The sequence below is a fragment of the Lampris incognitus genome, chromosome 3 (genome assembly GCF_029633865.1).
Source record: "Lampris incognitus isolate fLamInc1 chromosome 3, fLamInc1.hap2, whole genome shotgun sequence".
Lineage (NCBI taxonomy): Eukaryota > Metazoa > Chordata > Actinopteri > Lampriformes > Lampridae > Lampris > Lampris incognitus.
In genome coordinates, this window is record NC_079213.1 from 13,841,137 (window position 1) to 13,866,877 (window position 25,741).

Here is a 25,741-nt window from a genome sequence, read left to right on the forward strand (position 1 = left end):
TTAAATAATGATTAATTAAGGAGTTACTGGGAATTAATGCAACCACTGCTATTTGTAGGTCTAAAATTTGTGTCAAATTTCTGCTAGTAATTGACCCAGGCGTTTTTTGGGGGTCTGTTCAAGTACCAGAGTGGAGTTAGTAGCCTGCATGGCCAGCAATGACTCATGGTACGTCATATCAGGTTGGGCCGGTACCACGCCTCCATGCCGGGTCCAGGCGCTGTGAATCAGTGACCCCAGTTGTGTCGATGAAGCTCCCCCAGGAGGGAGCTCAGTGGATGGGGTGAGAAGGAGAAAACTTTGCTGGGATGGTGGATGTCCCTGGGGGTCTGCTGGAAGTACACCCCCTGCTGAATCATAGAGACTGGCTGATGAGTGAGGGATGGATTGAGCAGCTGAGGAGGAGTCGAGAGATGGGAGAAGAGGAGGAGGAGGAGGTGACTGGAATTCCCCTGTGTCAGAGGAGGCCAGTGAGTCACTGGATGGTTCTGGGCTTTTGTCCCTCGTAGTTCCTCCTCCATGGTGAAGGAGAAGGCTTCCTGGAGGTAGAGGGAGCTCAGGGCTGACATAGGTGTATAGCTCCTCTGTTACCGGCTGAAGCCGGCTGTAGGAACCAGAGCCTCCTGAACCGGACCCAGTGCTCTCCTCTAGTTGGAGGTCCATAGAACTCCGGCGGGCTCGGTACAGTCTGGAAGCCAGGAGACTCTGATCACCAGCAGCTGCTGCAGCAGCTGCAGCTGCGGCAAAGTGGAATTCAAAAACGCTTCCGGGAGGAGGCGGGGCCTCAGCCATCACTGGAGGAGCAGAGAGAGGGAAGGAGGAAGGGGAGGGATGTTGAGGAGGGGGGAAGCACCCATCTGATGTTGAAGACATAGTAGCACCAGCAGACGTGCTCATGGGAGGCAGTGGCTGAGGGATGGGGCTGTGCGCACTGATTCTTTGCATCATGTGAGGGTGAAAGTATCCTGGTTGAGGAGGAGGGCCAGGATCATAGCCCAAACTAGCAGCAGCTGCTGCTGCCTGCATCTGCTGGTGGAAACTCAAATGACTAAGCTGGTGTGCAGTCATTGGGTACCCTCCGTATGCCATAGCTTCATAATGGTCCAACAGGGCAGCTTGGTTTAGACTTAGTCTCCTAACTACCTCCTCTTGCTCTGCCCTCATATCTTTATAGCTATACATACTTGGGTCCGACTGTCCTGGGAGGTGCAGAGGTTCCCCAACACCGAGTCTTTGGGCAGCTGCTGCAAAATTAGGGCTCATCATGTAGAGAGGAGGGGTTTCGATGCCCTCAAGCCCAGCAAAAGGATGCAGGCTGCTGCCATATCGGGGGTAAGCAGGCTGAAAGTGCCGGGTGTGGGCCTCGAGGATGGAGGTGCTCTTGCGTCGTTGTGTGTTGTAGGCCTTTGGAGGCCCAGTGGGTGGAGGGGAGAAGGAGATGGAGCGCTCAGGGATGGAGGGGAATAAAAGAGTAGAAGGGTCAGAGGGGGTTGGGAGAGGGTGGCCCCCTCCTCCTCCTCCTGCACTTGTTCCTCCACTATAGGGGTGCGGCATTGATGGCTGCTGCTGTGACAACAAGATAAATTGGGTTTAAGGGCAAGAGATTTCGATAACAACAGAGAGAGAGAGAGAGAGAGAGAGAGAGAGAGAGAGAGAGAGAGAGAGAGAGAGAGAGAGAGAGAGAGAGAGAGAGAGAGAGAGCGAGCACCATAGTGAAAGCTAATGCTAGAGTGCAAAAAGTGTAAAAAGAATATGGATGAAGTAGAAGAGAAACCAGTAGAACAAGCTGTAAAAAGAGACAAAAAGGTAAGGAGAAAGGCTAATGGAAAGACAGACAGACCAATACAGTGAACTAGGGAGATAGATGGACATGGACAGACCAACCAACAAGTTGGCACAAAGACTAACAAGTCAACATAGAGAAACAGATAGGCAGTCAGTAAAACTGGGAGGCAGACTGACAGTGTACTGATAGATGGAGAGTGGGGTATTAAATACAGAGAGGACAAAGACCAAATGCTGTCTCAGGTCAACAAATTCTTATTATACCTGCACTTGGAACATTTCCATTATTTTCAAGCACTTTCCCAATTTTGAAAAGGTTTCAAAGGGTTCAACCGTCTGCTAACTATCATCGGAAAAACTAAACAGACGGTGGCCAAGAGGATGGCACAACACAGAAGAGTTAACACGTCAGGCCAGGACTCCGCATTCTACACCCATCTACAGGCCAGTGGTCACTCTCTCAAGGATGAGGATGTGCACGTCCTTGATAGGGAGGAACGCTGGTTTGAATGGGGAGTCAAAGAGGCTATCTATGTTAAGAGGGAATGACCATCCCTGAACCGGGGGGTGGGGGGTACATCTGTTTACATCTTACAATGCTGTGATTGCTACTATTCCCTAATCCTCTGTGAATAGTACACATGGCCATCCTAACTCTAGTTAATGTTCATGGCAATTTGCATATGAAACCGATCATTGGTTTCGGTTGTTATCCAGCTGCGCTGTTTATAAGGTTGGGGCATACCTGCAGTCACAGTTGAGACTGACGAAGTCACTTGGATGGATGATGAATAATTTCTCCCACTAAATGATGTGTCCAGAAGAACTAATTCAACTTTATTGGACTCTCTGCTACCTAGTTAGATTAAAAGTCAGTAGGTAAAGACTGTAGACAATACAGGGACCTATAGAAAAACCGTCAATCCCTGAGGGACATAAAGGATAATTATCTATTACTTTATTCTAGTATACAAGCCAACACCCAGTCTTTATCGTTTAAAATGCATGTAAATGCTTAAGCTGCATTTCTATAACTACTGGTATGTGGCTGGACAACGTGCATGAGCATGAAGAACCACCAACACTAATCAGGTCAAACTTAATTGAATATCAGCAGCTGTCTTGTGACTCTGTGTAACATCAGAGCACAATACAATGCTGTTTCATTCTGGGTAGGCCAACTATAACGGGCAAGACAAAATAATGCCACAACAGTTTCACTCATGATTTTACATTAGACTGAGGACCAACAAAGGTTAAGATCTCTTCTAATACTTGACATTCATTCACAATTCCTTCCTAGTGATTTTGCTTTGAATATGAGTCGTTCTCTGAAGATTTTTTTTCTCTTCCAGATGAAAGGTAGGACACACTTTGGTACACTGCTGTAGCTGTAGGACCACAGAGCAAAGCGTTGGTCAGTCAATCTGTATTTAATGAGAACACAGGATGGTTGGTTTAAGAGAAATACAAGAAGGGAGATGGATAAATCAGAAAGGGAAAACAATGGAGGTTTACATAGGTTTCTGGAAGGTAACTAAGACTGGAATGAAAATGTCTGATATCTCTACAAGTTGCCATAAATCCAAAACCTTGATTTGCACCACCGACTCTGATCAGCCCCCCAACCCAAGCCCCTGTTTTTGTTTTGTTTTTTTCCAGTTGAAAATGAAGTTTTCAAGTATTAGATCTAGCATCCCCTGACTGGGTATCTCTCCAGTTAACTCATTTATGTTCAACTGATTTAATTTAATTTCTGTACCTTGTTTCGAGGAGAAAAATACCATGAAGGCTTCCACTAGCTTCCCTGATATTCTCCAACCAAGACTTCTTCTCAAAGAGGTATTTGAAGTAGTTGGCCTTAGCATCCTATCCCTTATTAAAGGTTCACATTCTCATAATTTTAACTGTTTAAATTGGTGATTTCTACCAAATTATCATCCCTCAACAAAAACTTCTTCTAACAGCAGATGTATGTCATGCTCAACTGTAATTCTTTGGGACCTCAGCACTCCTTTTGTGACAGTCAAGTCAAGTCAATTTTATTTGTATGGCCCAATAACACAAATGACAAATTTGAAGGGAAGTCGACCGAAGCATTTTAAATCAACATGTCTGAATAAATTGTTCGATGTTTAAGATACATCCCAGGGCTGTTCCCCTCCTAACTGACTCCTAACTCTGAACTTTTTTTTTTTAGTTAAAAAAAAAGAATTGCCCCATGGGGATTAATAAAGTACTAAAAAAAACTGCTGAACAGACCCTTTTAAGTCAAAACAGTAAACGCTTGTTCATTACCACCACCCATGAACTTTATCTAACAAGCCTTATATTTTGAGATCATCTTCAAGACATCAAACGTTTGATGGTTCCTAACTTTATCCATTTAAAAGTTAGAGGTTTTTGTTTGCCTAATGGGAAAATGAATTCAACCCCCCTCCCTTTTTCTCCCCAATTTATCCAGCCAAATAATCCACTCTTCCGAGCCGTCCCGGTCACTGCTCCACCCCCTCTGCCGATCCGGGGAGGGCCGGAAACTACCACATCTCCTCCGATACATGTGGAGTCGTCAGCTGCTTCTTTTCACCTGACAGTGAGGAGTTTCACCAGGGGGGACGTAGCACATGGGAGGATCATGCTATTCCCCTCAGTTCCCTCTCCCCCCCAAACAGGCGCCCTGACCGACCAGAGGAGGCGCTAGTGCAGCAACCAGGACACATACCCACATCCGGCCTCCCACCCACAGACACGGCCAATTGTGTCTGTAGGGACGCCTGATCAAGCCGGAGGCAGCACGGGGATTCGAACCAGCGATCCCCGTGTTGGTAGGCAACAGAGTAGACAACTATACCACCTAGACGCCCTGAATTCTATTTTTTGATTTGGTGGAGTTATTCATGCATATTTGATTTGGTAACACGTTGCTACACATAGCTACCTGCATCATTAAGTATCTGTTCTTCTGATCTGTTTCATCCAATAATGAAATTAATGGGTTGATATAAATGAAAGTGCCAACTGTGCCATTGTGGTTCTTGTACCAGAGATAGACAACATGACCCAGAAAGAGCTGGTGTGGGTCCAGGTCTTTGTTCCAACCAAGCAGTTACACACCCGATTCTACAAATCAAGGTCTTTAGCTGGTTGACTAATATAATCAGGTGTGTAACTGCTTGGTTGGAACAAAGACCTGCACCCATACCAGCCCTTTCTGGATCATGTTGCCTATACCTGTCGTATACCATAACAAAGGGAAAAAACACTTTTTAAAAAAATGATGTCTTTCGAGTTATACAGGGGGTAAACCTCTCAAGAAGTGCCCATACCAAACATTATTTTGTCAACGTTTTGGAATGCATTCAGTCATGAGAGGTCCTGCCACAACAGAGATATTATCTCCAATTCAATTCTTCAACTCATCCCTTTCTTGCAACCCGCTTTTATCAAGAACTATTTCATATGGGCAAATGTTTTCAGTTTTTACGTAGTTCAATTTTTGAATGTCTTGCATGTAAATGTGTTTGGCTTTTATGGACTTTACTTTTTTTACTTGGTATAAATTCTCAACATTATTGACATATTGTCTTATTTTTACCATGTTTACCATTTCAGTTGCTGTTCTGTAAATCCTTTAACTTTTTACCATCTCATTCAATGGAAAAGAATCTTAAAAAGAATCTCATGAAATAATGAGTTACCCCCCCCCCCAAAAAGAAAAGAAACAGACTACTTGCAGTATCTGAACTGTGTAGATCCATCTGGTACGGCAAATGGGTTATGGTCCTCTATATTGCCTAGCTTTTTATCTCCATCCTCCATTTCCACACACCTATGTCGACCTCCCCTTTCTCTCTCTCTCCTTCTCCCTCCCACTCTACCTTTGATCCCACCCTGGTTCTCGCCATCATTGTGACCCCTGGGGTTTTTGGCTGTGGACCTACGGGGGTGGAGAAGAGGGCAGGTAGACTGGCCCTGCGCTGGTTGGCCCTGGGCACAGAGGAGGCCGAGTGGAGGGGCAGGACAGTCTCCAGAGCCCTGAAGAGGCGCCCGGCGAATGTGTCCCTCTCAGCCGTGAGGGGAACGCCGGCAGAGGTGGTGGTGTAAGAGGAGGATGAGAAGGTGCGGAAGTCTGGAGGAGGGGTGGAGGGGGGCTTTGGAGGGGCAGTCAGGAGCGGAGAAGCATGGGGGAAGGAATGAGAGGAGGAGGGGACACAAACTGACATGCTACGACTTCGACGGTGGCGGCTGGCGGGCTGCAGGCAAAGAAGGGAGAGGGACCAAGATGAAAATGGAAAAAAAAAAACTGAAAAAGAGAACTAGAAAATAATTCAGATAATTCAGATGAACGTATCAAAAAGCTACAGTTAAATTAAAACACGACAGAACTATGACAAGAAGCTGAAACAAGTAAATCAATATCAGGGGAAAAAAAAGAAATATGAAACAAGTAAAATACATCAAAATGGTCGGACGCGGCACAACAACACAAATATAGGAATCGACTTCTGGGAGGATACACACAGAGACCAAAACAACAGAGTGAATAAGAAAAGGGTAAAATTAAAAACTAAAATTACAAATAATATAAAAGAATGCAAATGAGTATCCCTAGTCAACATAATTGCTTGTGTAGTTGAAATGAAATTGAATACATGATCTGAAAAGAGGCTTGATCATGTCTGATAGCGATCTTCAAACGGTTCTCTAAGGAGTTGAAGAATGGTGTTCTGTCATGTTGGTACAAATTATGAAGTTCAGCAATTAATTAATCACTCAATCAATCAGTGAAGACAGCCATAGGCTTGGTGAGAGAAAAGTATGTATGCATGTCCATCACAGGGTTGTTAGTTTTAATCCTGGACTAGCTGGGGAAAGCTGTGTGTGACTGCCTGGGGGGGAGCATAGTCGTTCTTTCTTTTTTAAAAAGATTTTTTTCCGGCATTTTTGCTTTATTGACGGTAATAGTAGAGACAGGAAAGGCAGGGGAGGACATGCAGCAATGGGTCCAGGCTGGATTCAAACCCAGGCCGCTGCAGTAAGGACTCAGCCTTAAGTGGTATGTGCTCTACCAGGTAAGCCACCGGGGCGCCCTAAGTCTCCTTTCTCCTTGCAATAGCTGGTGACATGCCCTTGAGCAAGTCACTCAACTTTCAAAGTTGCTCCAGCGGAGTTGCGTAGATACCAACAGTAAAGGATTTGAGTAAAAGCAGAGGAAAATGTTTATCTATGTAATAAAAATTCCAAAAGAGTTTTACTACATGAAAACATCCCAGGCGTTTGCCGTGTATGATGTTTCCTTGGCTATTAAGTTTAAAAGAGAGTCTGGTATGGACCGGATAGCACCAGAGCCCAACAGAAAAAAGTTGATTCATAGACCAACACAATGAGCAGTCAAAATTGTAATGACGACAGATGATATACACCAATCAGCCAAAATATTAAAACCACGCGCTTAATATGGAGTATGTCCCCCTCATGCTGCAAAAATAGCTCTGACCCGTCAAGGCATGGACTCCACAAGACCTCTTAAGGTATCTATGTGAAGGTCCAGTGTGTCCAGGCTACCTTCTTCCATTGCTTCATGGTCCAGTTTTGACACCCACGTGCCCATTGTAGGTGCTTTCGGTGGTGGACAGGACTCATCATGGGCATTCTGACTGGTCTGCAGCTACACACCCCCATACACAGCAAGCTGTGATGCACTGCGTGTTCTGACACTGTTCTATCATAGCCAGCATTAACTTTTTCAGCAATCTGAGCTACAGTAGCTCTTCTGTGGGATCAGACCAGACAGGCTAGTCTTCACTCCCCACGCACATCGATGAGCCTTGGATGCCCATGACCCTGTCACCGGTTCACCAGTTGTCCTTCCTTGGACCACTTTTGTAAGGTTCTGACCACTGCATACCGGGAACACCCCACAAGACTTACTGTTTTGGAGATACTCTGACCCAGTTGTCTAGCTATCATAATTTGGCGCTTGTCAGACTTGCTCAGATTCTTACGTTTGCCCATTTTTCTTGCTTCCAAAACATCAACTTCAAGAACTAATGTTCACTTGCTGCCTAATAAATCTCACCCCTTGACAGCTGACACTGTAACGAGATAATCAATGTTATTCACTTACCTGTCTGCGGTTTTAATGTTTTGACTGATCAGTGCATATAACAAACTAAAAAAAGGAGCAAACTAACAAACAGCAACAAATGAAGGGCTTCATTACCAGATATAAATCCATTTTGTTGAAAAAAAAACCTGTCTTTCGATTCTCTATGATCTATATTATAACCAGAGTGGACGGAGACATTCTCTCAAGTACCATCATTTTGCTGGCAAGGGTCTAAAAACAACTAATAATCATATTCTAATAAGCAATCATTTTGTGAAAATACTGACATATTTTCCCAAATGCTGATTATCTAATTTTGAAATAAACCCTTCAAAAGCAACAGAAAAAAACAACAGTTCTGGGCAGACTCCATGGATATCAACATCATCACTCCCATGTCATTTCACCTTATTGAAAAAATATAATGAAACAGATAATGTTCCATAGTGTTTACTTTTTCATTTTACAATTGCACATGCTGAATACACACTTCACCATAATGCATCTAAATAGTCAGTGTGGAAATAGCTGAATACCAATGTACAATTTACTGAAAATAGTAACTAGTTTTCAAGGGCTGAAGCCAAACAAAGTGCATGACACTTGTTTTCAGGTTTAACTTTATTCCATTATCAAATAAACAATTGTAATGATGCCGGACAAATATGAATAATATCAATATAAATCACTCCGTCAGAACAATCCTATTCTAAATTAAAGTGATGCTTTTGCATGAGCAAAGTAAAATGCATGGGACTGATGGAAGTGTATTCCAGGAAATATGCCCAGCTATTGATGTAAAAAGAAACAAAAAACAAACAAACAAAATGTAATTATTACATGTAAATAAAGCAAAATATAAAGAAAACTGAAAATTACATCCAACAAAATTTGACATATATCAAATAACTAAAAAACATGAAAATGTACGCGTCACATGACTGATGTGTGTAGGAAGAGGTAACAGCAAAGGAAGACTGAAGGAAGGAGAGAGGAAGAATTAACTGGTTGAGAAACATGGAGAAGGTGAAGGAGGGAGAAATGTGTGATACCCGATACAGTGAGGAATGGGTGAACGACAGACACCTGGGGTGAAATAAGACTTAAGAGAACTGGGCTTGCTGACTGACTGCACTGACAGATGACCAGCCGGCAGCTGGACTGACTGACTTTTGAAAAAGGAAATGCAGAAGATTGTTATGGATAGAAACAGATATCTCAGACGATGCAGTGGATTGGCCTGGCTGCAAAACACCAAATACCTTATGGTGCTCCTCTTCTTCGGGCCAAAGGCATTCATCTCCGAAAAATATGAAAAACATAACCAGCATGCTCTCATGCATTTAGTTCAATACCAACCCACAAATACAGAACAGACAAATACACTCTCACTGGAGACAGAATGCAACACACGCTTCAAATGAGCAATTTTCAACGCTGCTGTGATTGTAGGTTGTGTTGAAGATGTTACCAAAAGAACAAATACTTTCAAGGTGTGTTAAAGAAGACCCACCCTCTTAAAAAAACTTTTAAAAAAATCAGACACATATACAAAATGATTACATATGATAATTTATTTGAATGAGTCTTCCACTCACCATTGGCTGCGGTGGCTGGGGGTAGGCTGGATGTTGCTGTGGGGTTGCTGTGGGGGTGGAAGGGTAGGGGGGCTGGGGCTGGGGAGGGGGCTGGGTGGAGGGGGGACAGCTGTACGACATGGTGAGCTGACCCAAGTGGGGGGTCTCAGAGGAGAAAATAGAGGAACCCTGACCACTGTCCACACCCCCCTCAGCTGAGAGTGAGCGAGAGAGAGAGAGCGAGAGAGAGAGAGAGAGAGAGAGAGAGAGAGAGAGAGAGAGAGAGAGAGAGAGAGAGAGAAGAGAGGTTTGTTAAAAGGTGTCAGGATGGAATTGTTTCCCCCTTTCTCTCCTTATTCAACTACAAGAGCTGTAGAGTGGCCAGGTAGTATCGGTTGATGTGTTTCAATGTCTAAGTACCCTTGAGTAAGGCAAATGGAAGTTATCGTTTAAACTGAAACCCGCTGTCTGTCTGTGGAATATGGTGACAGCGGAAACTGATTCAGGAAATCTGAAAAACAAAATCAGTATGTCTTACAAGTGAGTGAGAGGTTGGTTTGTTGATAATGAAGCTGCTGCTGCTGCTGGTGTTGCTGGTCTACTTCAGCTTCCTCTACCTCTGCCTGAACATGAGCACAAAACACACACAAATGTCAAAACAAAGGGAGCCCAAGAAAAAAGTACAATCAGAGATCAGATATTTAAGGATGGAAAACTATCAAGGTGTACTGAACAAGTAGAACCAAAACAAGACAAGTGCTATGCAAGTTGTTTTATGCTTTTAATTTTTTTTCAAAAGGACACAAAATCAACCAACTAACTAACTAACCAACCTGTGTCTGTGAAGGTTTAAGTGTCTCTTGTTGTTTTTCCAGCTCCAGTCGTCTCTTCTCCTGTTCTTCTCGTACCAACTGTCTTTGCTCTCTCTTTCGCCGGATCAGAGACACACGGTCTTTGATGGCCTTGGCCATGGTCTTATGGTCGCCCTCGGCAACATAGCCAGACTCAACCTGAGGAGGGGGACGCAGGTAAAACACACACACAAACACACACACTTCCGTAAATATCTCCCATTTCTCTTCCTCATTACTCCTGTTTCTCTCCTTCCATTTTCCTGGACACATCACCCCATCTCTTTCAATCCCTTCCCTTGTCTCTACCTGCCCCCTGCCTTGTCATTTGTCCATTAATTATGCCTTCCTTTCCATCCTGTCTCATTTGTTCCCTCTATCTTTCCCCGCATTCCTCTTCCCCCATTTCCTCATCTATCACTGCATCCATCGCTCTCACCATTCTTCCTCTCTCCCTGACTTTTCAGTCTTTCCTTCTTTCCCTCACTCCTGTCCTCCTGCTCCGCTCTTCAGTCCTCTGTGCAGCATCATAACAAGCCCCCCATACCATTTCCTGAGCCACATCTTCGGGAACGTCCTTGTTCAGGTCGAAGGAGAACTCGATGGCTTCGTTGTCCTTGTATTTACCTGAAAACCAAAACAACACATCAAATGTAACAGCCGAGTCAATTTTCCCTGCAAATGTTCCAAAATACATGCACATAAATTAATATACCAGGACTGGTTTATCTTTCAATTTGTTCCAATGATTTCTACAAATATTTGACAAAAATTAATTGCCCCCTGCCTTTCAGCTTCTTGACATCCTCTATCCTGAGCCAGAGTTTGATGGCGATCATCTCCCCATCATCCTCCTCAGCCAGCTCCACCCTGACCCCTGTCTCCTCCTGGAAGAAGGCATGGTTCAGCAGGACCTTTATAGCATACCTGGGTATAGGTAGGTAGGTAGGTAGGTGGAGGGAGAAGGAGAGAGAAGTTAAGTGAGATTTTTATACTTTGAGACAAAAAGAGGTGAGCTGAGGACGGTGAAGAGAAGTAGCAGAAGTGGTATGTATTACACTAGTCTATTTATTACAATGTTCTTCAGTCTCTTGGGTGAAATGTTTGAAAAGGACAGAAGTAAGCTTTGAAAGTCATCCATTGCATGTGTATATTGCATCTTGCAGACGCTCAGCGTTAATTTCTGAGGATGGGCACAACCAACTCTCCAAACAGATGCAGGATACGTGAAGCAGCCATCATGCGCACACAACTGCATAGTTAAAACCAGCTTTAGAGAAAGACAAACAAACTAATTCCACAACATCACGCGTACAAGGCATGCTGGAGCATCATAAACAATAATTGAAGCCACAATGCCAGTCACACCACACTTTCTGCAAATGCATATGTTGCTTAATAATGCCATGCGCTTGAGTCAACGTGTTATGTTTTTGCATTTGTTGTTTTTCAAAGGATCTGAAGTAAAATCACCTCAAATCTATGAATTAGCAATTAGAATGGGTCAGAGGAATGTTTCTGGTCTGTTTCTTGCATAGAAAGTCACATGGATTAATCATTATATCAGATAACTGTCTGTGGCATTGACCCTGTCCTTTCTTGCTGTTAGCCTCGTTGAAATGTTAAAAAGTTTTCTTTAAAAGCTTTTTTGCTGCTGCACCTTATGTAACACACTTTGGATGTGCATCAGTTCAATGTTTGGAATGCAACTGTTAAATGCAATGAGCCACAGTCCTCAAAAAAGAAAATTTTCTCTGACTCCAGGGCTGAGAAAATTTAAGAGCTCATTGCTTAGCTGGTACCCTCGCCAGTCAAACAGACACAGGCCAGAAATACAGTCCACCTACTTAAAATCTGAATATATTTCTTATCCAAATTTTGGGGGGGGGGACAAATTGAAATTAAATGTCTATTACTTCTCCCACTTAATGTTCTGAAAAGCTAAACACACCATTAGCAGTAATGACAAGGACAAGCCAACACTTTAAGGGTTGATCTCAGCAGAAACGCACAGTTTATCCAACAAAAATAAAACAAAAAACAAGTTGAGGATATTTATGGTCTTGTCTTGTGTTCATTTGTGCAGTGACTTCTTAGTTTCTTAATTGTGGAATACACCACACCACAGTGGGTTTACATCAGGTGTTGATATGATTGTGTTCAGTTACTTTACTTATTCAACAGAGGAGGTGGCAGCCTGCTGAGGCCTGTTTGGTTTGTTTTCTGAGGCAGGGAACAATAAATAACTCAGGTTGCACTTGGACAACACAGAAAAGAAAGGAGGAAAAATTAAAGCAAGGAGAAGACAGGGAGCTAAAGAGGGAGAAAGGAATAAAGAGTCCAGTGTGAGTTCAGACTTGGTTGGTTCTCTGAAGCAGCAGAACGGCATCACTGCTGGATATTCTGGCTTATCTAACATACGGGGGGGGGGGGGGATAAAGTACATGTTATCTTTGACAGTACTGTAGAGGAGTTCCAGCCAGGCTTTGAAAGATAGTTTTTGATCAAAAGGAAAAACTCACTTAAAGTGAACCAGCAGCAATTTGTTGCATATTGTGAAGGAGGCATAATGATCTTAGAGGTCTTTTCTTCTCAACGACCGAGACAGGACACAAATGTCCTCTGTGGGTGAGCACCATCAGTGTGACTGAGAATCTTAATGGGGAAGCCTTTCAAAACACTTAAATCCCATTAAGTTCCCAAAATATATACCTGGCTTCTAGTTTGCTGTTAAGAAAGCCTGCGTTTGTTTTCTGTGTGTGTGTGTGTGTGTGTGTGTGTGTGTGTGTGTGTGTGTGTGTGTGTGTGTGTGTGTGTGTGTGTGTGTGTGTGTGTGTGCGTGTGTGCGTGCGTGTGTGTGCATGTGCGTGGATGCATGTGTCTCTCACCTCTCGTCCTTGTTCTGTCTTATGCAGCCCTCTATAATCTCCTTCACTTCAGGAATGGCTACTTTGTCAAAACTGCCAGGCTTCACTCCCTGCACACACAGAATGATGACAAAGACAAAACGACAAAGACACTTGATTTGGTATTGCATATACGTGCAACGAAATTCCTCTCTGCATTTAACCTATCCTCTACTAGGAGCAGTAGGCAACTGCCGTGCGCACCCGGGGACCAAATCCAGTTCTTCTTGCCATGCCTCGGTCAGGAATATTAACCCTAACATGCATGTCCTTTGATGGTGGGAGGAAACCAGAGCACCCAGAGGAAACCCACACAGACAAGGGGAGAACATGCAACCTCCACACACAAACAACCTGGGACGGCCTGGGGTTCGAACCCAGGGCATTCTTCCTGTGAGGCACCAGTGCTAACCACTGGGCCATCGTGCTGCCCCAACGTTAATATCTCTGAATCTTTACAAAAAGGAAAGGAAAGGAAAGGAGCCCCCCCACACACACACACAAAGTTACATCAATGGTTTTGCTGGAGATTGTAAAAATCTTACACACACACAAACACACAAACACACACACACACACACACACACACACACACACACACACACACACACACACACACAAAACTCGCTCAGTAATTATTGGGGCACTAAGACTTTGCTGTTCTTTCCATCATAGCAGCACAGAACTGACTGTCAAGTCAGGTTCTGGGATCACACACTCATAGATAAAACTCATCACAGGAGTCTACAACATGGGACCAAAACAACCAGAGACACTTTTTTCTTCACACTTCTGCGTTTTTTTTCCACCTCCATCTCATGCACTCAACCCTCATTGGCTGGTGCTAGTCTCAACACAAACAATACAGACCAGTTCACGCATCAGGAACACTTCCTAAAGCATCCTCCAAATCAGGCTCATACAAATCAAACATGTGATACTTGGCATGGTGATATCCATGATGATACCATCTGGCCTGAAGTAGATACTTAACCCTCATGATCTACAAGACAAGACAATCTGTTCCAGATCTGGCTAAGGAAACTGCCCCAAGAAAGTGAAGATTCCCACTTGAGAATAAGTGGTGAATGCAAAATTATGACTATAATCAGTTATGTAATGGGTCCTCAATAGAGGTCAGGAAATAGGGGGACACTTGTGGAGGCATTTGTTTGACACTTGTATACAACAAATTAAGCAGCACTGATGAATCTAGAGGAGCAATGTGCAAAACACGGGAGAAAAACCAAAGTGGTAAAAGCTAAATTCAAAACTAGACAGCTAGCCTGCACTGGACAGAATGGACAGTGTCTCTATAGAAATAGCCTGATGGCACATTGCAGCTGGGCTACAACCCTTAGCATATAAATAGAATAGGCAAAAATATGTATATTCAGAAGAAATAATACTTTATATTAATGAGCCTGCTTACAGTGCTTAATTGTTACCAAGAGAAGTTTTTGCACTTGTGTGACTCCAGCTAGACAACCTCTATAAAAACATTCAATATCTACGCTGATCAGCCAAAACATTAAAACCACTGACAGGTAAGTGAATAACATTGATTATCTTGTTAAAATGGCACCTATCAAGGGGTGGCAAGGGAACATTCAGTTCTTGAAGTTGATGTGTTGGAAGCAGGAAAAATGGGCAAGCATAAGGATCTGATCGACTTTGACAGGGGCCAAATTGTGATGGCTAGGCGACTGGGTCAGAGCCTCTCTAAAACAGCAGGTCTTGTGGGGGGTTCCTGGTATGCAGTGGTCAGTACCTACCAAAAGTGGTCCAAGGAAGGACGACCAGTAAACCAGTGACAGAGTCATGGGCACCCAAGGCTTATTGATGAGGGTGGGGAGTGAAGGCTAGCCTGTCTGGTCTGATCCCACAGAAGCGCTACAGTAGCTCTAATTAATGAAAAAGTTAATGCTGGACATGATAGACAGATGACAGAACATACAGTGCATCGCAGCTTGCTGCATATGAGGCTGCATAGCCGCAGACTGGTCAGAGTGCCCAGAGTGCCCAACTGCCCTGTCTACCATCAAAAGTGTGTATAATGGGCACATGAGCCACAGAACTGGACCATGAAGTAATAGAAAAAGCCTTGTCTGATGAATCATGTTTTCTTTTACATCATGTGGATGGCCGGGTGGGTGTGCGTCATTTACCTGGGGAGGAGATGGCACCAGGATGCACTATGGGAAGAAGGCATGCCAGCGGAGGCAGTGTGATGCTCTGGGCAATGTTCTGTAGGGAAACCTTGGGTCATGGCATTCATGTGGATGTTACTTTGACATGTACCACCTACCTAAACATTATTGCAGACCAGGTACACCCCTTCATGGCAATAGTATTCCCTGATGGCAATGGCCTCTTTCAGCAGGACAATGTGCCCTGCCACACTGTACACATTGTTCAGGAATGGTTTGAGGAACATGACAAAGAGTTCAGGATGTTGCTTTGGCCCTAATTCCCCAGATCTCAATCTGATCGAGCATCCATGGGATGTGCTGGAAAAACAAGTCCGATCCACAGAGGTCCCACCTCACAACTTACAGGACTTAAAGGATCTGCTGCTAACGTCTTGATGCCAGATACCAGAGGACACCCTCAGAGGTCTTGTGGAGTCGATTCCTCAATGGGTCAAAGCTGTTTTGGCGGCACAAGGGGGGCCTACACAATATTAGGCAGGTGGTTTTAATATTTTGGCTGATAGGTGTAGGTGCTCCTTTCAGCCGCACAGCACGAAACAGAGACTCGGTTTGATTGCTCAGCAGGTGGCTTTTTAGTGAATAAGCTGTTAGTCCCATTATTGTTCACAGAAGGAATGAAACACAGACAGCTTAATATTAATTACATAAGAAGGGAAAAGATAGAAATATGCCCCTGTCCGGACACAGATCATAAGTGTGTATTCAATCTATTTTAGGCTGGTATGAACAGGAAAGGTGCATGCTAACACACCTACCAGTCAACCATTCAATCAATAACTCAATTCTCCATTCTCTTAATGCCTAAATGGGACAAGATCACATGAGTTCCAAAGACTTAACAAGTTTTCCAACCAATCAGTCAACAACAAAACAGCCAATTCCACACAGATAAAAATATCACAAATGGGGCACTAACCATCCAAAAAGACAGCAAATGGCACACACATACAGAAAGACAGCAAGAGAGAGAGAGACAGACAGACAGACAGACAGACAGACAAGACTCTCCTAAATCAAGTGCAACTGGACTTGGTATATATCCGTGAAGACGTTTCACCTCTCATCCAAGTGGCGAAACGTCTTCACGGATATATACCAAGTCCAGCTGCACTTGATTCAACTCCTTTGGATAACCATGACCTGGATAAATGAGAACATTCCTAGACATGACTCTCCTAAAGTTTACCTCCCTTATGCATATTCTTTATCCAAAACAAGAACAGCTGCCGGTCACACACTGAATATTAACACACTTTATAAAATAAAACCATACTCACTGTGGGGACAGAAAGACGAGAGAATAACAAAAACCATCTTTGGAGTGTGAAAGCAGGACAGAGGTAGAGAATAGAAATAAACAAAGGCTACAAAGGGAAAAGAAAGTTAACAGAGGTAACTACCATAAGAGTTAATAGATTGATGAGTTGGCTGGCTGGCTGACATGTTGACTGAGTGACTGGCTCAGAAGCTAAACATACAGAAAAATTAAATAGTTATCAGATAGAAAACTAGACACATAAATAGGCAGACCGTGAGAGACAGGTGGATAGAAGTTTTATCTTATAAAGAGCAAGTGACTTACCTAGCAAATGTTTATACAAGCAGATAAATAAAGTTGATTAATTGACTGCCTAACAGGTTGACTAGTAGTAACCCAACAGCTGACTGACGTTTGGAGTAGAGGAGATTGCTCTACTTGGCTGCCTGGCTGGGGGACCATCTGACAAATTAGTGGACTGAATGACTGACTCCCCTTTCCCTTCTGCACCATCTTCCCTTCCTCCGTCTTCTCTCTCTCCTCCTCCTCTTTCCCTTTCCTAGCCCCCCACCCACCCACCACTAGAAATGTTATACAAGAACCCTCATCCCCCCCCCCCACACACACACACACATACATATGTACATTCTGAGATTCCAGGGCTAAACAGAGTTAGTAGTAATGGACATATAATGGTATTAAGTCTGAAAGAGAGGGAGAGTGAGCTAGGGAGAGAAGGAGGGTGGTGAGAGAGAGAGAAAAGGAGAACAAATTAGAGAGCGATGGAAAGAGAAGGGAAGCAAAGGTCAGACAGAGAAATAAGATTGCAAGAGGGGGAGGAAATCCTGCCTTGATAAGGCTGATTAGAGATATGGAATGTTCTAGAGGGATGGAAGGAACATGTCAACAACGTTCTGTGTACAAGTATTACCAGGTGCTACTTGACAGGATGTGGATATGACAACCTCCAAATTCTGCCCTCCACTCACCTGCAGACTTTGTCATACACATTATTGGAAATAGGAAGGACGATGAGTTTAAAATTCCACTGTGTTGTGTTAAAGGGACGCACCATTGTTTTTTCATGTATTAGCCCATTAACTCCAAATAGCGCATACTTTACATTACTGCTGACCATTTTCCAAAGCACTTGTATATTAATAAAATCATACAATAATACAATTATATTTTATGTGTTTGAAGGCATTTTTCCTATTTTCCTGTGAGCAACTGGGTGCTATTAATTTCAGTACAGGATGAAAATCAATTTGCAAAGACATGAAACTTGCTTGAAAATCCTGTCCATATTTTTTCTTTTTTTCATAGTTAACATCACCATTAAAGGACAACTCAGCTGCTTGGACAGCTGAGTTTTACGAATCAGCTGCTAGACAGCATGAATTCACAAGCCATGTTCAAATCAAATCTGGAAGATAAACAATAATCATGATGTGAATTTGGCAGTTTGGTAGTTTCTTGCACTAAAAAGGTCGCTGTTCAACAGCCAACTCTCAAATCTCGGATGTCCTTGTACACTGAAATGCACTAGCCGATTTAAGTAATGTTTTAGTAATGCAAAATAGCCTGCTCAAACACAGATAAGTCCCTTTCAAATAGATAATCGTTAGTACTGACACAGAGTACAAAACACTGAAAATATATTTAATACTTTCATACTTAGTAATAAATCTACTTTATTTATTTATTTTAGTTTTCCTCAGCATATGCTGGCTAACTTGGGAAGGAAATCTGTTATTTTCCTGTGTTATAAAAGTTACAGTTTTCACTCCCATAAGTTAACTGACTTCTCACATCAGGTGGTAATTAAAGATCCGGTTTGGATGGCTGAATGGATGTAAGGTATGGCAGCAAGGAATGTAAGGAAGATGGACTGAGAGATGACAGAGTGAAGGGATGGATGGAGGAGTGGACGAACAGAGAGATGGAAAGTTGTAAAGATGGATTGGCTGGTGAAAGTAACAGTGGACTTGGGCTGTTGGAAGTTGTTGTTTGTTTGTTTTTGTTTTGTTTTTTTGTGTTCCTGTATTTGTATATAACAATGTTTCTAACCTATCCAGTGAGGATGCACAAGCCAGTGCATTCTTACTGCCGGTCCCAAGCCCAGATAAATGGGGAGGGGTTGCATCAGGAAGGGCATCCGGCGTAAAATCTTTGCCAAATCAAATATGCAGATCATAAATCAGATTTCCATATCGGAATGGTCAAGGCCCAGGTTACCAGCAACCGCCACCGGTACCGCTGGCCAGCAGGGTGCTGGTGGAAACTATGCTACTGTTGGGTGAAGGAGAAGGAGAGGGGGAAGGCATGTGCAGAGGCAGCAGGAGAGGAGGAAGGGTAAGAGTGTGGAGTTGAGAGTCAAAACTTTGAATGGTGGCAATATAATTGGTAAAGAAAGAGATCTGGTTGATATGATGGAGAGAAGAAAGGTAGGTATACTGTGTGTGCAAGAGACCAGGTGGAAGGGGAGTGTGGCAAGGAGCATCGGAGGAGGGTTCAAACTCTTCTACTGTGGTGCGAATAGGAGGCAAAATGGGGTAGGGATAATTCTGAAGGAAGACTAAGTTGAGAGTGTGTTGGAGTTGAAGAGAGTGTCGGACAGGGTGACGAGTATGAAGCTGGAAATTGAAGGTGTGTTGATGAATGTTATCAGTGCACATGCCCCACAAGTTGGGTGTGAGATGGAAGAGAAAGAAGAATTCTGGAGTAAGCTGGATGAAGTGGTGGAGAAGGTACCCAAGGAGGAGGGTGGTGATTGGAGCAGACTTCAAAGGGCATGTTGGTGAAAGGAACAGAGGTGTTGAAGATGTGATGGGTAGATATGGTATCAAGGAGAGGAATGTGGAAGGACCAATGAAGATAGATTTTGTAAAAAGGATGGAAATGGCTGAGTACATACACTACCGTTCAAAAGTTTGGGATCACCCAAACAATTTTGTGTTTTCCATGAAAAGTCACACTTATTCACCACCATATGTTGTGAAATGAATAGAAAATAGAGTCAAGACATTGACAAGGTTAGAAATAATGATTTGTATTTGAAATAAGATTTTTTTTACATCAAACTTTGCTTTCGTCAAAGAATCCTCCATTTGCAGCAATTACAGCATTGCAGACCTTTGGCATTCTAGCTGTTAATTTGTTGAGGTAATCTGGAGAAATTGCACCCCACGCTTCCAGAAGCAGCTCCCACAAGTTGGATTGGTTGGATGGGCACTTCTTTGAGCAGATTGAGTTTCTGGAGCATCACATTTGTGGGGTCAATTAAACGCTCAAAATGGCCAGAAAAAGAGAACTTTCATCTGAAACTCGACAGTCTATTCTTGTTCTTAGAAATGAAGGCTATTCCATGCGAGAAATTGCTAAGAAATTGAAGATTTCCTACACCGGTGTGTACTACTCCCTTCAGAGGACAGCACAAACAGGCTCTAACCAGAGTAGAAAAAGAAGTGGGAGGCCGCGTTGCACAACTGAGCAAGAAGATAAGTACATTAGAGTCTCTAGTTTGAGAAACAGACGCCTCACAGGTCCCCAACTGGCATCTTCATTAAATAGTACCTGTTAGAGCCTGTTTGTGCTGTCCTCTGAAGGGAGTAGTACACACCGGTGTAGGAAATCTTCAATTTCTTAGCAATTTCTCGCATGGAATAGCCTTCATTTCTAAGAACAAGAATAGACTGTCGAGTTTCAGATGAAAGTTCTCTTTTTCTGGCCATTTTGAGCGTTTAATTGACCCCACAAATGTGATGCTCCAGAAACTCAATCTGCTCAAAGAAGTGCCCATCCAACCAATCCAACTTGTGGGAGCTGCTTCTGGAAGCGTGGGGTGCAATTTCTCCAGATTACCTCAACAAATTAACAGCTAGAATGCCAAAGGTCTGCAATGCTGTAATTGCTGCAAATGGAGGATTCTTTGACGAAAGCAAAGTTTGATGTAAAAAAAATCTTATTTCAAATACAAATCATTATTTCTAACCTTGTCAATGTCTTGACTCTATTTTCTATTCATTTCACAACATATGGTGGTGAATAAGTGTGACTTTTCATGGAAAACACGAAATTGTTTGGGTGATCCCAAACTTTTGAACGGTAGTTTATTTCAGAGGAAGGAACACAGGGTGACGTATAAGAGTGGAGGGAAGTGCACACAGTTGGACTATATCTTATGTAGCAGGCACAATCTGAAAGGGACTGCAAGGTGGTGACAGGGGAGAATGTAGCTAGACAGCATCAGATGGTGGTCTGTAGGATGACTTTGGAGACGAATCTGCGAATCAGATGGAAAGACAAGGTGCCCGATGTGGAAGTATTGAGACATACTGCTATTGTCAGTGTTGAAGCCCTAATAACAGCCTCCCAGCTCAGATGGGCCAGCCACATGAGAAGAATGCCAGACAACCGCCTACCAAAAGAGGTTTTCTACGGGGAGCTGTGTCAGGGAAAAAGGAAGCAGAGAGGCCAGAAGCTATGCTTCAAAGATGTACTCAAGCGCCACATGAACATCTGTGGCATAGATGACTCCAGCTGGGAGGCAGTGGCCCTGGACAGACAGAGATGGCGCTCCACAGTAAGGCAATTGAGAACAGCTGTTGAACAAGACAGACAAGAAGCCTATGATAAGGCCCACCATGCAAGACATAACAGACCAACTAAAACAATATTCGTCTGTGACAAATGTGGACGATATTGTCACTCTAATGTGAGCCTTATGGCCCATAGGCCTGCTTGCCAAGCTTAAACTGCATCACAGTCATCATCGTTTCGATGGACTGCCGAAGAAGGTCTGTAGGGATGACTTTGGAGACCAAGATATGGAAGAGAGTGAAGGCAGAGCCAAGGATCAAATGGTGGAAGTTGAAGAAGGTAAGACTGTTGTGTAGAGTTCAGGGAGGGGTTAAAACAGGCACTGGGTGGTAGTGAAGACTTGCTGGATAGCTGGGCAAACACTGCAAAAATAGTGAGACAGCTTGGAAGGTACTTAGTGTGTTATCTGGGCAGAGGAAGTAAGACAAGGAGACTTGGTGGTGGAATGAGAAAGTACAGCCAAGTATACAGACGGAGAGGTTGGCAAAGAAGAATTGGGATAGTCAGAGAGATGAAGAAAGTAGAAAGGAGCACAGGGAGATGCAGCGTAAAGCGAAAAGAGGTGGCAAAGGCAAAAGAAAAGGTGCATGGTGAGTTGTATGAGAGGTTAGACACTAAGGAAGAAGAAAAGGACTTGTACCGATTGGCTAGACAGAGGGACCGGGCAGGTTAGGGCGATCAAGGATAGAGATAGAAATGTGCTGACAAGTGAGGAGAGTGTTGAGAAGGTAGAAGGAGTACTTTGAGGGGCCAATGACTGAAGAAAATGAGAGAGAGAAGGTTGGATGATGTGGGGATAGCGAAACAGGAAGTAAAGGTGTTGTGAGGGCAGCTACGAAGAGGATGAAAAGTGGAAAGGCGGTTAGTCCAGATGACATCTGTGGAGGCATGGAGGTGTTTAGGAGAGATGGCAGTGGAATTTTTAACTATATTGTTTAACACAATCTTGGAAAATGAGATGACGACTGAGGAGTGGGGAAGAAGCACACTGGTACCAATTTTCAAGAATAAGGGCAATGGGCAGAACTGAGGCAATTACAGGGGTATAAAGTTGACCAGCCACAGCATGAACATATGGGAAAGAGTAACAGAAGCTAGGTTAAGAGAAGTCAAGTCAAGTCAATTTTATTTGTAAAGCCCAATATCGCAAATTACAAGTGACGATTAATGAGCAGCAGTATGGTTTCATGTCACAAAAGAGCACTACAGAGTCCGCGGTGGCGTAGCGGTCTAAGCATCGGCTTGGTGTCGATGCAGTTGCCCACTGGGGACTGGGGTTCGCGCCCCGGTCTCGTCAGATCCGACTATGGCCAGACTCGATGAAGCAGCAATCATTGGCAACGCTGTCTTCGGGAGGGGGGCGGAGTCGGCTTGTGTTCGTCATGTGAATGCGTCTCTGTGTGTGTCGGAAAAACAGTGGTTCGGCTTGGATTCGCCTTGTCACGAAAGTGGGGAGGCGTCTCCTTCGAGACTGCCGGCCGGAGAGATGCAGTTGGCGAACGCATGCAATACGAGGGTGGGTGTTTGAATTAAAATAGGGATCAATTGGCCACTAAATTGGGAGAAAAAAGGGAAAAATCAGAAATAAAATGTAAAAAAAAAAACAAAAGAGCACTACAGATGCAATGTTTGCTTTGACAATGTTGATGGAGAAGTATAGAGAAGGTCAGAAGGAGTTACATTGTGTCTTTGAGGATTTAGAGAAAGCATATGACATTATGACAGGGTGCCGAGAGAGGGAGTGTGATATTATATGAGGAAGTCGGGAGTGGCAGAGAAGTATGTAGGACTGGTGCAGGATATGTATGAGGGCAGTGTGACAATGGTGAGGTGTGCGGTTGGAATGACGGATTGGTTCAAGGTGGAGGAGGGATTACATCAAGGATTGGCTCTGAGCCCTTTCTTGTTTGCAATGGTGATGAGCAGGTTGATGGGTGAGATCAGGCAAGCGTCTCCATTGACTATGATGTTCGCGGATGACATTGTGATCTGTAGCGAGAGTAGGGTGCAGGTTGAGGAGAGCCTGGAGAGGTGGCGGTATGCACTGGAGAGAAGAGGAATGAAAGTCAGTAGGACTAAGATGGAATACATATGCGTGAATGAGAGGGAGGACGGTGGAATGGTGAGGATGCAAGGAGTAGAGGTGACGAAGGTGTATGAGTTTAAATACTTGGAGTCAACTGTTCAATGTAACTGGGAGTGCAGAAGAGAGGTGAAGAAGAGAGTCACAGGCAAGGTGCAGTGGGTGGAGAAAAGTGTCAGGAGTGATTTGCGACAGAAGGGTACCAGCAAGAGTTAAAGGGAAGGTTTACAAGATGGTAGTGAGACCAGCTATGTTATATGGTTTGGAGACAGTGGCACTGACAAAAAGACAGAAGGCGGAGTTGGAGGTTGCAGAGTTGAAGATGCTAAGGAAGTGGGAAGTTTGGACATGTGCTGCAAAGAGATGCTGGGTATATTGGGAGGAGGACACTGAATATGGAGCTGCCAGCGAAGAGGAAAAGAGGGAGGTCAAAGAGGAGGTTTATGGATGTGGTGAGGGAGAAGATGTAGGTGGCTGACTGACAGAGGAAGACGCAGAGGACAAGAAGAGATGGAAACGGATGATCTGTTGTGGTGATCCCTAATGGGAGCAGCTAAAAATAATAGTAGTAGTACCAATGTCTCCAGACAAGCTATTACCAGCTGTCTGCCTAGCTGGCTGAGTGACTGACTGTCTGGTGGGTTGGTGGATTAAGTAATCGGACATCTGCCTAAAAGGAGTGAGAGACTAAGGGTCTTTCACACAAGGGACCCGGACCCAGTTCCGAGTACACTTGACCCAAAAATCCAGTTCATTTGAGTAATGTGAACACTGTACCGTACGCAGGCACAGATCAATGAACTGTCCACCACTTGAAAAGGTGGTCTCGAGAACGGTTCATGTGTATTTGGGTACGGTTTGCATCAGGTGTAACAACTGTACCAAAACAAGGAAGTGGACTGCTATGCTACAAAGGCATTTCTCAACGCCGCCTGTCTCCTCTGAAATCTGCGTATGCATGCAGCAAATACTGATCTACGCACGAGATCAGCACGGGTATGGCACAACATTACAAATGTGAAAGCTGACTGGTGGGGTGGAGGCAACTGTACTCAGGCATGGTACAAAGCAATCGTACCTAATGTGAAAACACCCTAAATAAATGACACTGACTGCTTAATTGATTTGGGCAGGGAAACTGCACCGTCATCATCATAAAGGATTACCAATTACTGTCTGAGCGAGAGAGAGAGCAAGAGAGAGAGACAGACAGAGAGAGACAGAGAGAGAGAGAGAGACAGAGCATCCAAAGGGGGTCATTAAAGGGTAACTTCAGTAATTTTGTGAGTAGTGATATATCACTATTCACAAAATTTGTGTGATATCGAATGTTTTTCATCCTGTGATATGTGGTATTGTTTTGAATTTATTTGTATATGCCATTCTAGTGGGATGATTGGTTGATGTGATTGGGTGGTGGGTAGTTAGAGGAAGTTGAGAGGCAGGGGGGAGAGAATTCAGTCAGAGTCAGGCAAACGAACACCTCGTGTCAACATAAATGTGAGTTTCTCTTGTTTGTGCAGACATTTCAAAGTTTGGTATTGTCTGTGGACTAATCAACAGTAAAAGTTTGGACACGTTGGAGTTAAGGGTAAGTTATGAAGAGTACCCCAAGGAACTTTTTGGTGGAGCTAACTAGCTTTTGTGGCAAGCAGATGCCCAGCCAGATCACCCAAGCCTCTGACAGACACGGGAGAGATTAACCAAATTGCTTAGGTGGAGTAGTCGTGAGTTTTGTGAGTGCAGTGTTTTATTTTCTTTGCTTGGTTGAGTGAAGGGGGCCTGCAACAGGGTTTGTCAACTGTATGTGTGTCTGTGCATGTGGGCCCACATTGCAATTTTGCTAATTGTGTTGAGCTACGTAGTTAAAGGTTGATATTGAAATTTAAAGTGTTTGATAATAACACTAACTACAGTTTTGGTAATATTCTGTACTTCAAGGAGAGGGTGTTTAATTTGAATGTTTTGGTTTCTTACAATGAATTCTTCTTAGGGTGAATTAGATATGGGAAAGAGTAGTGGAAGCTAGATTAAAAGGAGAGGTGATGGTCATCAAGCAGCAGTATGGTTTCATGCCATGAAAGAGCACAACAGATGCAATGTTAGCTTTGAGAATGTTGATGGAGAAGTATAGAGAAGGTCAGGACTCACACTGTGTCTTTGTGGAGTTAGAGAAAGCATATGACAGCATGCCAAGAGAGGAGGTGTGGTATTGTATGAGGAAGTCGGGATAGGCAGAGAAGTATGTAAGAGTGGTGCAGGATATGTATGAGGGCAGTGTGACAGTGGTGAGGTGTGGGGTAGGAATCACGGATGGTTCAAGGTGGAGGTGGGATTAAATCTAGGATCGGCTCTGA

At 43.8% G+C, this 25,741-nt stretch overlaps 1 protein-coding gene across 1 annotated transcript in view; it reads right to left on the bottom strand.

Annotated features, from left to right (window-relative positions):
• The window catches only part of wnk1b (WNK lysine deficient protein kinase 1b), a 169,345-nt gene that overhangs the window by 49,457 nt on the left and 94,147 nt on the right, over positions 1 to 25,741 (bottom strand). Inside the window, exons 5-12 of the mRNA XM_056275931.1 lie at positions 13,211 to 13,299; positions 11,110 to 11,249; positions 10,870 to 10,949; positions 10,305 to 10,481; positions 10,010 to 10,094; positions 9,493 to 9,686; positions 5,727 to 6,038; positions 127 to 1,563 (exon numbers count right to left, since the gene is read on the bottom strand). Of these exons, the coding sequence (XP_056131906.1) occupies positions 127 to 1,563; positions 5,727 to 6,038; positions 9,493 to 9,686; positions 10,010 to 10,094; positions 10,305 to 10,481; positions 10,870 to 10,949; positions 11,110 to 11,249; positions 13,211 to 13,299 (2,514 nt within the window). The remainder of the gene's footprint in view (positions 1 to 126; positions 1,564 to 5,726; positions 6,039 to 9,492; positions 9,687 to 10,009; positions 10,095 to 10,304; positions 10,482 to 10,869; positions 10,950 to 11,109; positions 11,250 to 13,210; positions 13,300 to 25,741) is intronic.